This window comes from Mycteria americana, chromosome 5 (genome assembly GCF_035582795.1).
Source record: "Mycteria americana isolate JAX WOST 10 ecotype Jacksonville Zoo and Gardens chromosome 5, USCA_MyAme_1.0, whole genome shotgun sequence".
In the NCBI taxonomy this organism is placed as follows: domain Eukaryota; kingdom Metazoa; phylum Chordata; class Aves; order Ciconiiformes; family Ciconiidae; genus Mycteria; species Mycteria americana.
Window position 1 is genome coordinate 11,908,322 of NC_134369.1, and position 15,092 is coordinate 11,923,413.

At 40.2% G+C, this 15,092-nt stretch overlaps 1 protein-coding gene across 3 annotated transcripts in view; it reads left to right on the plus strand.

Annotated features, from left to right (window-relative positions):
* GALNT18 (polypeptide N-acetylgalactosaminyltransferase 18) overlaps positions 1-15,092 on the plus strand; it is a 251,920-nt gene that overhangs the window by 180,112 nt on the left and 56,716 nt on the right. For all 3 annotated transcript variants that reach the window (XM_075502133.1, XM_075502132.1, XM_075502131.1), the window contains exon 8: positions 10,147-10,332. In XM_075502133.1, coding sequence (XP_075358248.1) covers positions 10,147-10,332 — 186 coding nt within the window. The remainder of the gene's footprint in view (positions 1-10,146; positions 10,333-15,092) is intronic.

Consider the following 15,092-nt stretch of genomic DNA (forward strand, 5'->3'; position numbering starts at 1 on the left):
CTAAAGAAAACATTAGACTGATACTTGTTGAAGATGGTGATCTGACTAATAGGGATGAAGAAAAAGCGGAGGCATTCAATGCGGTTTTTGCCTCAGTCTTTAATACTACTGATACACCTTGGGCTGCCCGGTCCCCTGAGTCGGAAGACCACGAGTGTGGGAACAGTGACTTTCCATTTGTGGATGCTGAAATTGTAAGGGACCAGCTGTATCAGCTGAATGTTCTCAAGTCCATGTGCCCTGATGGGATTCATCCCAGAGCACTGAAGGAGCTAGTGGATGTTATGGCAGGACCCCTCTCGATCATCTACCAAAGGTCTTGGGAGTCTGGGGAGGTCCCTGCTGACTGGAAGCTAGCCAGTGTTATTCCAATCTACAAGAAGGGTATGAGGGAAGACCCAGGGAACTACAGACCTGTTAGTCTAACCTCAGTTCCTGGAAAAACTATGGAGAAGATTATACTGGATACTACTGAAAGGCATTTAAAGAATAAAGTGTCATGGTTTAGCCTCAGTCGGCAACTAAGCACCACACAGCCACTCGCTCACCACCCCCCGGTGGGATGGGGGAGAGACTCGGAAGAGCAAAAGTCAGAAAACTCATGGGTTGAGATAAGAACAGTTTAATAATTGAAATATAATAATAATAATAACAACAACAACGACGAAAAGGAAAATAACAAGAGAGGGAGAGAGAGAGGAACAGAACCCAGGGAAAAACAAAAAACCAAGTGATACAACCCGCTGACCGATGCCCAGCCAGTCCCCGAGCAGCGATCACTGCCCCCTGGCCAACTCCCCCCCAGTTTCTATACTGAGCATGACGCCATATAGTATGGAATAGCCCTTGGGCCAGTCTGGATCAACTGTCCTGGCTGTGCCCCCTCCCAGCTTCTTGTGCACCCGGCAGAGCATGGGAAGCTGAAAAGTCCTTGACCAGCATAAGCGCTACTTAGCAACAACTAGAACATCAGTGTGCTATCAACATTATTCTCATACTAAATCCAAAACACAGCACTATAGCAGCTGCTAGGAAGAAAATTAACTCTATCCCAGCCAAAACCAGGACATAATGCAATCATCAGGCACACTCAACATGGGTTCACAAACGGAAAGTCCTGTTTAACTAATTTGATATCCTTCTGTGATAAGGTCACCTGCCTAGTAGATGAAGGGAAGGCAGTGGACATAGTTTTTCTGGATTTTAGTAAGGCTTTTGATGCTGTCACTTACAGCATCCTTCTGGACAGGTTGTCCAACTGTGGGATGGGCAGGTTCACGGTTCTCTGGGTGAAGAACTGGCTGAACGGCAGGGCTCAAAAGGGTTGTAGTGAATTGGGGTACCTCTGGCTGGCGACTGGTCACCAGCAGTGTTCCTCAGGGTTGAATTCTAGGGCCAATCCTGTTCAATGTATTCATCAACGATCTGGATGCAGGAGTTGAATGCACCATTAGCAAGTTTGCTGATGATACCAAACTGGGAGGTGCCGTTGACTCTCTTGAGGAACAAGTTGCCTTGCAGAGGGATCTAGATAGATTGGAACATTGGGCAATGATTAATGGGATGAAATTTAACAAGTCCAAATGTCAGATTCTGCACCTAGGACAGAGTAATGGCGGGCACAAGTATAAATTGGGAGAGGGGTGGCTGGAGAGCAGCCCTGCAGAAAGGGATCTGGGGGTGCTGGTTGACAGCAGGCTCAATGTGAGTCAGCAGTGTGCCCTGGCAGCCAAGAGGGCAAACCACATCCTGGGGTGCATCAAACACAGCATAACCAGCTGGTCAAAAGAGGTGATCATCCCGCTGTATTCGGTGTTGGCGCGTCCTCACCTGGAGTACTGTGTGCACTCCTGGGCCCCGCAATTTAAGAAGGATGTGAAGGTCCTTGAATGCGTCCAGAGGAGGGCAACAAAGCTGGTGAAGGGCTGGAAGGAATGTCCTACGAGGAGCGGCTAAGGACTTTGGGCTGTCTAGTTTGGAGAAAAGGAGGCTGAGGGGTGACCCCATTGCTCTCTACAGCTTCCTGAGGAGGGGGAGTGGAGAGGGAGGTGCTGATCTCTTCTCCGTGTATCCAGTGATAGGATGCGTGGGAATGGTTCAAAGCTGCATCAGGGGAGGTTTAGAGTGGACATTAGGAAGCATTTCTTTACCAAGAGGGTGGTCAAACACTGGAAGAGGCTTCCTAGAGAGGTGGTCAGTGCCCCAAGCCTGCCAGTGTTTAAGAGGCATTTGGACAATGCCCTTAACAACATGCTTTAACTTTTGGTCAGTCCTGAATTGTCAGGTGGTTGGGCTAGATGATCGTGGTAGGTCCCTTCCAACTGAGAATATTCTGTCCTATCCTATCCTGTTCTTAGCTTGCTATTCTGGTACTGATCAAGTCTTTAGGACTAGTGCAAGATTAACAAGACTGATCTAGCTAAGTACATCTGTGGTAAGGGAGAGAAAGGTAAAAAAATGAAAGATGGGCAGTGCAGTAAGTTGCTCTGTGAATACTAAAGCAGTGATGATATGGTTATTCAGTTTGCTGCTTTTTTGCCTTTTAAGATGAAAAGTGATTTCTTTTACTTCCTGTTCATGACTTAAACTTGGCAATGAAGTGATTTATGTGTCAGTTGTTTGCTGTGCCTAGCAATGAGATAGACACATTTGAAAAAGAACTGAATGAAGCCGTATGCCTTCAGTGACCCTTGAAGCATGTTATCTCCTAGTAACACAAAGCATAGAGTAGTTCCTGCAATTGTAAACCAGCAACACAGCGTGCGTAGTTTAACAATACATTGTAAAAGTTTCCCAGCTTATGAAGATATGTGCAAAATTAATCCCCGCAGAACAAAACAATTTAAAAAGTACATAATGAAGCAATTAGCTAAAAGAGGAAGAAAACTACTGACAATTTAATAGGGGAAGAATCTTTACATGTATTACTTTTTCAATGAGAGTGTTTTATAAAGACCCAGTTAATGTAAAATGAGGCCTGTGAGGCAATTAATGATGACTTCAAAAGTAAGACTTAAGGGATAATTTACATTTAAAAAATTGAGAGCAGCTCTAGTTATGTTAAAGCCTTTTATTTTCTTTTAAAAAATCTTTTAGATTGGGGAGGAGGGTGTTTTTATAGGTTGCTTACAGTTTCACGTGAAGATTATCAGCTTGGTTATGGAAAAAAGCTATTCTCGCACACAAATAGATAAGTTTACCTGAAAGCATGACAGGCTTGTATGATGATGATGAGTAGAATAGTCTTCAAAAACCTTACAGGGCTTCAGTAAAACAGATGAAGTAATTTTAAAAATCTCTTCCTTCAGTCTCTGATTTCTGTATGCATAGTGTTCTGAGCTGTGACTATAGGTAGTCATCTCTTGAAATTGTTACACCCTAATTTCCCATTCTGCAGGGGTACATACCAATGACGTGATTCTCTTTTCCAGCCCATTCAGCATCTAGAAGGAGGGAGTAAAGCAGAATCATAGCTTCAGTAAGCAGTGTATTTTCTTTCTCTTCTTGTCCACCTATATTCTGATTTTTCTAATCCTGGCTTTATGTGACTCAGACCAGGATTCTGTGTTTAATTCTACTGTTTGGGCAGACTTCTTCAATGAGAGGAAGCTGGTTGAGACCAGTGGAATAAGCAAAGCTGTGCATGGTTTCTTGCTGAATTTGGGGAAAGTTAGCCAAGTCCATCAGTACTTATAGTCACTACTGCAATTATTTAGTCAAGATTGTGTGACTTCAGTGGAGATACGACCTAAAGAAAGATATTTCATCCAGTGAGTATAGTTTCTAGGTTTACAGAGACAGATACCCAAATGTACATGACAATCCAGAAGCTTTCAGGGTGCAATCCAAAGCCCACTGATTGCTACTGGAAACACGAACATTGATTTCAGTGATCTTTGTATCCTGTCCTTTCTGCAGTCACCTGTCAGGATACCAAAATAAAAGTGCAGACCCAAAACGATCACAGGCTTAGCTCATGGTATTGAATAAAAATTGTTTATTCATACTTGCCTGTAAAGCATCAAGCTCATTATTGGTTATCAGTAAATGATTATTAGTAATGACAAAGTTTAACAAGATTCAGCAATATTTTTTGCATTAAATTGTTCCCCAAAATATATTTTAAAGATATTGTTGACTATTTGCTTGTATTCACAGTAGTAGTTAATTCACACTGACTGGTTTTTTTTATCTTCAAGGCATGTTTAATGAGTTCTTCTAATTTTGTCATTTGCAGACTTCACAGAAGCTAGAAATTGCTTCAGGTTTTTGAGAAATCACTTAATTATTAAAAAGTTTTGTTTGCAGTCCAAATGAAATAATAGTTTCAAACAAGGTCACATGAGTTCTTGGAGAAACTGCATGATCTGTGTAAATTTAATGAATGCAGTACATGCTCATAAACTGCTCAGCATCATGTAGGGTTTATTTTTTTATTAGATTAAGCTTCCACAACATGAAAAGAACACTTAGTGATTAAAGAGATAAAAAGAAACACTTTTAATGAAGAAGTGTTATATCATTTTATAATGAAGTACAAATTAAATATTCGAGAGAGGGATCAGCTTCAGAATTGTAATTGTTTTGATTAAATATGCAAATTCAAGTGTGTTTAAATGCAATTGAAAAGGATTTACTAAAGGATGTGGATTTAAAAGTAAAACTAAATAGAAATGGAGACCCTTTGTCTAGTGAAACAGATTTTCCAGATTTGAATGGAATTTGCTCTAAAAAAAATTATGACCAGATTGATTTAGATGTTTCTAAGGATGTGTGAGTCACTCGTCTCTGCCGCACACTGAAGGCTGTGCAAATGCTGTCACTACTGCCCTCGTTTTGGTGGGAACGAGCGAGGGATGATAGCAGAGCAGTATTGGGGCTTATGCCTTTGCAAAATGCTGCAGGAAGCCATTTGGTGTGTTACTGCTTCTGTAGCTGCCCCACTTGTGCCATCCCGCTGGACTGCCCAGTACTTTGGCCCTTTACTCGTTTAACAGAGTGGAAGTTGTGGCTGATCTGTTGTGCCACTGCCTGTGTTCTCTCTGCAGTTTTACGTGTCCTCTGCTTTCCTGGCTCTTCCAATGTGAAAAGCATGTTTTCTATTTGCTCTGTGGGGCTACTTTAACCTTGGTGAACATAAGTTCACACAGATGTAGGGCCACAATTAGAGCTTACGTGTAAATGTACTTCAGTAAATTAACAGTAAGAAGTGCTTAGAGCTTGGACAAATTCCCCACATAAGTCATAGCAACTGAAGATTTAAAAGGGAGAGAGATTTCCTACCCGCCCTTTTTTTTCCCCCCAGACAGATTCTCTGTATTCATTTAATGTTCCTATCATCTCCCACTTGCTTTGCTTAGTTTAGGCCATAGGCTTTGCTTAGTCTTTCAGCTTCGTAAGTGTTAGACGTCACCTTGGCACTACTACTATCCCTCTACAGCTTGAATTTTTAAATGGAATTTTACTACCTTTTATGAGTGATGAAGGAACCCTTTCAAGAGGAGGAAGCCCTCTAAGCCCTTCTTGGGGCCATAGCAAATATATGAACCTCCTCAGGAAATTCAAGAATAAAGAGCCCTTTCTAAGGTACTCTTGGAAGGGAGCACTGAAAACACACCGAAGTGGATTCTGAGAGCTCTTTGGAAGGGAAACTCCAGTTGGTGTGTTCTTTTTCTAAAAAAGACTGTTTTTGCAAAGTGAACCAGCAGGACCAGAACCTCGACAAATTCTTCCAAAGAAAAGCAAACTTTCTGCGTTGCTGAGGCTCCAGCAATATTAAGAACTCCCAAAGATACGCAATCCCTCCCACTTGAAAAACTTTCTAAGGTCTTTGCCTTAAGGCAAAGCCTGAGACCCAATGGTACAGTTTTGCAGTTGATGCTTTTACAGAATGAAATGTGAATTGCTATTTATTGTATCACAATGATGGAAGCATACGTTATTTTTGACAAGTGTATATGTATGTTTAGGGATTTGGCAGGAAATTGAGACTATTGCTAGCGATTTCCACCTCTTGCTACCATAGGAAAAACATCTTCAAGGGCAACAGGAAAAGGTGATGTATTTCCTTTTAACCATAGTTCAGGAAATTCATCAAGTTTCTTCCTTGCAATCTGCACGAGCGGGTTTATCATTAAGTATTACTGATTGCAGCAACAGTATGCTCAGAGATATAACATTTTACTTCAAACCATTCCATGTGGCTAAAAAAAGTCTTTGAAGCTCTTTTATCTTTAGACTTCCTACGAAGTCATGGGTGATAATTTGGAAAAGCTTCACTGATTTTAAACCTTTGTATTTATTTATAGCCATCACATAAAATAACAGTGCTGGAGAACTACAAAGGTGCTATTCAGTATGGATGAAGCCTGAATAAAGATTACTAATGACAGCAAAAAAATAGCTGTGAAATTCACAGGAGAAACGTGTGAAGTTGTGAGGAATTGACCCCTCAATTGCTATTCCTGTTTCTTGACTATAAAGACAATCTCTTGTCTACAGGAATTTTCTTAGATGAAGAACAGACCACTCTAAAAGGCTTCACAACTTCCCTCTAAGTTGAGTCTTTAAGAAAATATATTTCTTAGTATTAAAATATTAATTAAAAAAACCCTAAAAATTGTCTTTGACCAAAAGGTGTTGGTTCAGAGTAATTAATGAGTCTCTCCTATGTACTTTTGATGTGCGATTTATACCTTTTCAAGATGTCTTGAAAAACCATCCAACCACCCACAATGGCTCCAACACAATGGTTGGAGTACCATGGATTTGTTTACACAAGTAAAGGATATGGGGGAGCTAGGAGCGGTCAGATTCAAGTGGACAGTTGGTCTAAGGAAAGAAAGAAGGAAAGAAAGAATGGATGGGTGTTCTTGAGCTAACTGCAAGAAATTCCCTGATTTCAAATACAATCAGGGAAGAATGAAAAAAACCCAACATTTTCTGTAGCAGTCAGTTAATCATGTTATATTGTTTAGTGTTCATATATCCTCTTCAGTACAGTGTTTAATATTTAGTGTATGGCTAGCAAAGCCCTTCATTCCTTGGCTGCAGATTTTGCACGTGTTTTGGGGAGCTAGGAATCCAGAATCCCTTGAGATTCCAGGAGAGTTTCATGCCATTTGAAAATCCCACTTTAATGCCTCCCTGTATTTTCTTTCTTTGCAACTGGCCTCTCCCTAAGCGCAATGAAATGTCGGGAGAAAAGAGCTTTTTCACTGAACTGTAATCCCGTGGACAAAGAACGCTTGTGGGAGAGAAAGGTACTATGGCTTGTTGTAAATGTGACCACCCGAGCAAATCAGGATTGTGCTTTCTGCCCTTATAAAGTATTGCATCTGCTTTCACTCTGCGAGGGCTCTGCAAGGCGTCATAGCCTTCCTTTAGGGTAGTGCTACTTGTTTAGTGCTGTAACTGCACGCTCTGCACACGCTGTAACTTATGATTCCTATATCTTCAGATCACATGTGTCTCTCATGTCTTCCTCTTTAAAAAGTCATTAATTAAAGGATTTTTATTTGTATCGATATATGGAAACTATTAGCATACATCTCTAGTCCAGTTTTGGTGCATGCTATTCACATTTTCATGGATTGCAGGTGATTTTTGCTTAGAAAAATAGGATTTGTTTTTGAAGCTGTTTAATATGACCTGCCTGTTCTGTCAGCATCTGTATTGACAGCTCCCTCATAGCATTAAGGTTTTAAGTGAATCCATGGTTCTTGCAGAATAATTAATTAGTCTTTGGAAATAGAACAAAGACTGACAGTGTCTGAGAGAAAGGAGTGGCCACCAGATTTGATTAATTGGTGGTAGTGGATAATTGAGGTAGTGGATAATTGTTACTTAAAAACTATATTAAAGACTTTGTCATCTCAGGATGTTGTTTGAAAACACATATGACTTAATTATAAAGTCAAATGAGATTTTACTGATTACTGAATCAGTCCTAAAATTATAGATGAGTCCGCTCTTCAAATTTTCGAATCCTAGAAATTTACTTGGAAATTCAGCTTATTATAGACCGTGAATTTTTGGCTCAGCTTGTTGTCAAGATGGCATTCAGACCCAACTCTGAAAATCGCACAAAAGATTTGGTGTTCACATGTTAGACTTGGATCGAGGCCATCCCTAGTTAAAATGAGCAAAGGCTAGGCAAAGGAGGCAGCTCATGCAGTATGTGAATTGTCTTGTCCTAGGCTAAGTTATGACCATCTCTACATCTTCCTTGTCTTTTACGATACTAATTTAAACAGTGTAGAGTGAGTAACTCTGAAACAATTTGTAGCTGGATGTCAATGCTGTGCTGAGAAATGGCTTGGATTGAAAGCAGGCATTGTGTGAGCAAAGCCTGATGATACTTCACATTCAACTTTTATTAGGAAATGTAGCTGAACCATTTTGAATTAAATGTTTCACAAACTATTGTTTTTGTTAGCTCGTTAAACTGGATTGCCCACTTTATATGATATTTAGAAAGACAGGACACAAATGCTGTTTCCAGATTATATATTCTTGTGCCAGGTCAATTGCCCATTTATTTTTAAATATTTATGATCATCTCAGTTTTGCCCTGATGTTGGTAGTGGTTATGTTTATTTACTCTTAAGGTTTTCCAAGTTCTGGACACAGAGACATGCTGAAGTCTTTTCGGCTTCCTTCTCGACTGTGCAGTAGGTTCATGGGATAGCTCATCTTCCAGAGAGCTCTGAAAACCAAGGCTCTATCTCTTCTCCCAGCGTATGCTGAATGCAATTAGGCACCAGTTCAGAAAAGGCTTTGTAAACATTCTGAACCCATGCCATGTTTTCTGGTCTCAGGAGCTGCCAAATGCCTAAATGCTGTATTCAAGCCAGATGTCTAAATATATAAAATGAATGACTGAACAAAGTGCCTCCCTAGTAGAGCATATGCCTATAGGATGGACAGACCTGAGGGGTCTGAGATCAGGTCCAGAACATGATGTTCTGCCAAGCCACATCCCTGACCACTAGAAGGGAGACCAGAATATACTCTCTCCTGGATGAGCTGTACGAGGAAGGAGCACCCTTGGTCTCATTTTTTTCTCTCTTGGTATGGGATACCAAGCCTCAGGAATCTCTGCTAGCAGTATCATAAGGCAAACTCTGTCACTTCTAAGTGAGTACACCTGCCTCTGGGACACTGAGGTACTTGTTCAGCAGGATCAAACAGTTTGAGTACATCTGGGTTTTCACCTGAGCAGCATCCACTCAACCGTTATGAATGGGCTGCCTTGATCTTGTTAGGAAGTTTACATAATACAAGATACACAGAAAAAGAGCTTCTATGTAAGATAATTCAAGTACTTCACTGATTGTTAAGGCTGCCAAAGTGGTTTTCTTCTGTTGTTGAAAGCAGAAAGAGAGAAAATCAGAAATGAATGCAATACTTATGATTAACATTATGGACATTAGCTCAACTGCAGTAGGGGGCAAAACTGAAACAACTTGAGCAGGTACGGTAACCTACATTATAAATGTATTATAATTTATAAGAGTGGTGTGTGTTGAAATTGTTCATAGAACATTTTCACTAGGCAGTATTTGTCACTCCTTCTCAAAAGAAATAAACCTGATCCTTTCTGAGCTATGTTTAAAGCAAAGTATAAGATGCTTTTATACTCCTACTATTCCTGGAACCTGAAACTTCAGTGATCTTAAAAAGTTGATTGGCTTAGTTTCCCTTTCACGTAAGGCTGCCTAGTTAGACATTCTAAATAGTGCGTGTATGTATTGAGACGGACTGTGCACAATCTTAGAGAAATGCCTGCAAGGCATTAAGAGTTGAATCCAGATGCTATTGTTTTGGATGCCCTATAACTATTCTTATTAATAATCTTGAGAATAGCTAAATTGATCCAGGAAGGTTGTGATGAGAGGCTACTGGTCATGTAATAATTCTGTAGTAAGGTTAAGTAGTAGTAATAATTGATGATAAGGCAAGGTAATAACTGTCTCTTCTCACAACTGCCTAAAAAAACCCCTCTGTATAGTCAAATAAGTCTTGAGTAGTTATTCTCCTTTGTAACAATGACAAGCATAGAAATAAAATAATTTCAGTGTATTTACTAAAGGACAGCAGTGGTGTAGGGAGCTCTCACTAGCAGAATGTCTTTTTTCCTCCTAGGTATGGCAATGTGGAGGAAGTGTTGAGGTTCTACCTTGCTCCAGGATTGCCCACATTGAAAGAGCCCATAAACCATACACAGAAGATCTAACTGCTCATGTCCGGAGAAATGCACTAAGGGTGGCTGAAGTCTGGATGGATGAATTTAAGAGCCATGTCTATATGGCGTGGAACATACCCCAGGAGGTGAGTCACAAAGACCGGTATTTGCAGGCTTTGGCTTTAGATCCTTTTGGGTTTGGTTCCTACTCTGAATTTTGTTTTTTCTGCTAGGATTTTGTTATTTGTATACACGTTTGTATGTATTTGTGTCTTACATGTAGGCATAAGATATGCCTATACATACACACTTATATATAAAAATATGTATGTAGTTGTGTCTTGTTCTAGAATAATTTCTTTGTCTTCAGGTTCCTTAAAAATTAATTTCTTGTCAAGTTCATCATCCTCACTGATGACTCTTCATGGAGATTTGAATCTAGTAGCTGCAGAAATGTGGAAAAAAGAAGCATCAACTCTATATTACACATCTTATTTTGAATTTGAGTCTCTTATTTACCATCACAGAGAGCTATAATTCTGCCAGATTTGTGAGGGGAGTTCTGCCAAGGGGCAAGGGATGTTAACATCTATCGATTCAAGTGTGGGTGTATCACTCTTGAGTAATTTCACATCAGAGTAAGGGTGGCTGGTGGACGTCATGACATATTGCAGAATCTAGCTGCAACTCCCTTTTGGCCTGCTTATCCAGATTTCTTTTCCATAGATGAGCAATGGTTGGTCCATTGTATTGAAAAGATAATGTCAGATGGCTAACCTGAGAGTTCAGTTTGACATCTGATTTTAGTTGTTCTTCATTTCTGTAGTCAATGATATTTAATCTATGAACAGCTAAGAGCTATAGGGCTCTCAGAAAGGTGACTATGCATTCTGGAAAATATTCAGGATCCATGTAGAATAGGTTGTTTCCACCTAGAGGTTGGAAACCATGGCTGTAGTTGAATTTGAGGTTTGACTTACAGTGTGCAGTTCTCATCATTACAGCTAAAGCAAATATTCTAGACTTAATAAATGAACTTGGGCAATTTATTTTTTCTTTAATAAAATCTCTGTAAAATCTCTCTGAGTGATTTTGTAACTGTTCAGAGAAACTGGTTTTGCTGCAATTTCTGGTTCGAGAAATAAAATGCTGTACTTCTCCTCCTTTAGTTTAATAAGGAAAAAAGGTTAGAAACCAAAAACCAGCTAGATATATGAACACTGATGCTGATTCAGCTGCTTTCAATAGTTTCCTTCATCTCCCATGGTTAAAACTAGATAATTTTGGCACAGTGGGGAAGTCATTGTCCTATTTTCATGTTGCAGGATTAGCCACATGATATACCATGAAAGCACCAGGAAAAAAATCTTCTATGATCTGGTACAGGCAAAGCCCCTTTCTGGAAGTTAGTCCCATGTTCACAGAATCCAAGCTACCCTTTAAGTGTCCCTGTTTTGAGTAGTCACACAGCAGTGCATACAAGAATAAAGACATTTCTGGAAGATAGGGTTACTTATTTTACATCAAACCAATTTCAAATGAATTTTATTTGTGATTAACCTGATAGATTTACATGTCAGTTTGTGTTTTTCATTATTAGTTATTTTCCTGAAGATCGGTTGATCTTCATTGATTGATCAAGTTTCATTTTTTTGACTTGCAAACACAGCACTAACACAAAACTTGGGAATTCCTTTTGCTAACCAGGATATACAGTATTATACATGTATTTGCATAATATTTCTGCAGATATGATGGTGGTGGTGCTTAATCTTGTGCAAAGTTGAGATTTGAATGCAATTTGGAAATCAAATTCATAAAGAATACAAAGATAAGTTGTTGTTATTATTACTTGTTAAATGAAAATTTAACAAGTAATAGTAACAGTCTTGACTGTGCTGATAGAGCAGAAAAAAATAAGCCTGTGTCCTGGTTTTGGCTGGGATAGAGTTAATTTTCTTGCTAGTAGCTGCTATAGTGCTGTGTTTTGGATTTAGTATGAGAATAATGTTGATAGCACACTGATGTTTTAGTTGTTGCTAAGTAGCGCTTATGCTGGTCAAGGACTTTTCAGCTTCCCATGCTCTGCCGGGTGCACAAGAAGCTGGGAGGGGGCACAGCCAGGACAGTTGATCCAGACTGGCCCAAGGGCTATTCCATACCATATGGCGTCATGCTCAGTATAGAAACTGGGGGGGAGTTGGCCAGGGGGCAGTGATCGCTGCTCGGGGACTGGCTGGGCATCGGTCAGCGGGTTGTATCACTTGGTTTTTTGTTTTTCCCTGGGTTCTGTTCCTCTCTCTCTCCCTCTCTTGTTATTTTCCTTTTCGTCGTTGTTGTTGTTATTATTATTATTATATTTCAATTATTAAACTGTTCTTATCTCAACCCATGAGTTTTCTTACTTGTGCTCTTCAGAATCTCTCCCCCATCCCACCAGGAAGAGGCGGGGGGGTGAGTGAGCGGCTGTGTGGTGCTCAGTTGCCAACTGAAGCTAAACCATGACAGCCTGTTATAAACAATTTTAAAACTCATTTATTAAACAAAGGAAACAAATATATTTTATTAAACAAATGAAAAATGAACGCTGTGTGTGGATTGAACTGATTTCTTCAGGTCACAAAGTGCATCAAGGTGTTTGCATGGTAGATCTTGTACTGCCAAAACTGATTCTGTCCGATTCCTTTGAAGAGGAATAACAGGTTGCCTCACTACTTCAATCTCCAGTCATGTTCCCACCCCAAATGTACTATCATTGCACTGAACTGCTTGAATAAATTGCAATGCAGATTATATTCTCTCTTCATCTTCACAAAGGCTACTGCTGTCAAACCATAGTGCAGACTTAAAAGTTGGAAATGGCAAGTGCTAAATCAGCTTTTAATAGTGGTAGCCTCTTCTGCAATGTAATGAGATGCCTCTGTTGTAGGGAGAAATCTATTACTATGTGCATGTACAGAACCTGTAGCACAAAGAACCTTCATTTGTATTTCTCACCACTGTAGAAAACCAAATAAACACACCCATGTCCACATACTTATTTAAAATATGCTGGGAAACAGCTTAGTTTTCACAGTTGTAGGCGGCCTACAAAGCCTGAAACTACTTGTTACCTAGTAATTGCTACAGGATGTTCAGAGACAGTATGGCACCTTTGTGACCATCAGAAGGTTTTCGTGTCAGATGGGGTCTGTGACCTACAGTGGGGACATGCACCCAGCTTCCATCTTTTGCCATGTGGAAAATAGGGAAGGACTTAGAAGAGTGTTGGGGCTCTGTTTTGTTCTGACAGCCTGACATGTGCTCAAGTATCCCAAATCAGTTGTGTCATTTGAAGCTGTTCTAAGCATCTCTGTGTTCACTGTGCGAGGCCTGGTGCCAAGAGCCGGGGGGGAGCTCCGAAGACCTGGGACTTCCTTTTCCTTTCCCATGCTAAACTTTGCGAGTACTGAACTGATTCTAGAGCAGTAGGAAACAAGTACATGTTTAAGGAAAGCTTCTGGCCTTTTAAGGGAAAGAGGAAAATACAGTACAAAAATACACTCCTAAGCACTATAGTGAATCGGTCAGTATGAAGAAAACCTACATCATTAGTGGGAGTCCTCTTTTATACATCAAAAGGTTAGGAGCAATGCAGTCTCTGGTTGGTATAGAAACATCAGTAGAAAGAGGGAGTATTCAGTGTAAAGAAGCAACCTAAAAAATAACTTAAAGCTTGTGGGACACCTGTAATACAGACTTCCAGCAGGCAGGGGGCAAAGAGAGGGTGGATGAGAAAGGCTGGGGATGGATCTGGTCAAATTTAGGTATCAGCCTGGATGGCAATCTTTCTGTTTCATCTTTGCTTACCTCAAGATTAAATTAAAGGTGAAATACCAAAGAGGGACAATTTTCAAATCAAACCTAGCTTCAGCTTAGGCAAAAAGATGTTGAGACATCATTGTGAGAGACATGCAGAGCGGACAGACAGATAGCATGGCAAAATATTGTTACACAAGTGGATAACTACAGGAGTAATTCTCTATCTGGAAGCTGATGAAATAGTGCACTGGTAATGGACTGTGTAGGTAATAGAAATGTATTCAGTTATAACAGGACTTTCCATGAAATACATTATTCCAAAATGTTAACCACAGGACCTGTTTTTTCCATGGAAGAATTCCCAGATCTCTGAGAAGCCCCATAGTCAGATGTTTCCAAAGGTTTTAGTCTTTGAGAGCTAATAATAATAAAAAGGAGTTAGACTCATTTGGCAGTGTGCTGTGACTGCCCTCTTGGGATCTCTGTGTGTGGCTCCCAAGTACTGAGGGCTTCAAATGGGGATCTCGGATACCGTGGTGATTTCTACATCATAACTACTTAGATAAATAGATTCAGAAAAGCACTTAAAACCCAAAGGAAAGATTTTTCAAGTCCCAGAAGCTGTGTTCTCCATGTGTCCTCCCCTATGGTTTTGGGTTTGTTTTTTTCTTTTTTTCCTCCCATCATATTCTCAGCTTTGGGGAACACACTGAGTTGTTGCTGGTGATAAAGCCAGTGTGCTGCATGTGAGCTATTGTCCTTCTCCAGCTGCATGGGTGGATGTGATTACTGAGGCTGCAGATGCTCTTTGGGGATAGCTATCCCACAGGGCAGTGCATGAGGGGGATTTGTCCATGGGATCAGCTGGTTGTCTTACAACACCCTACAGCATGTTCCTCTATCTAGTCACGTGCTAGAAAAGTCAGGAAAAAGTGATTGCTTAAGGAGGAGTTCCACATAAAGTTTTACAAATTATGTAGGCCATGAGGGGAGGGGAGTCATCATTTTTAAGGATTAACTTGAGTTATGCCTGTTCATACCAGACCTCAGTTTCCTACTTTTTAGTATACTTTGCTAACGTGGAAGTCAATTTTACTTTAGTTAG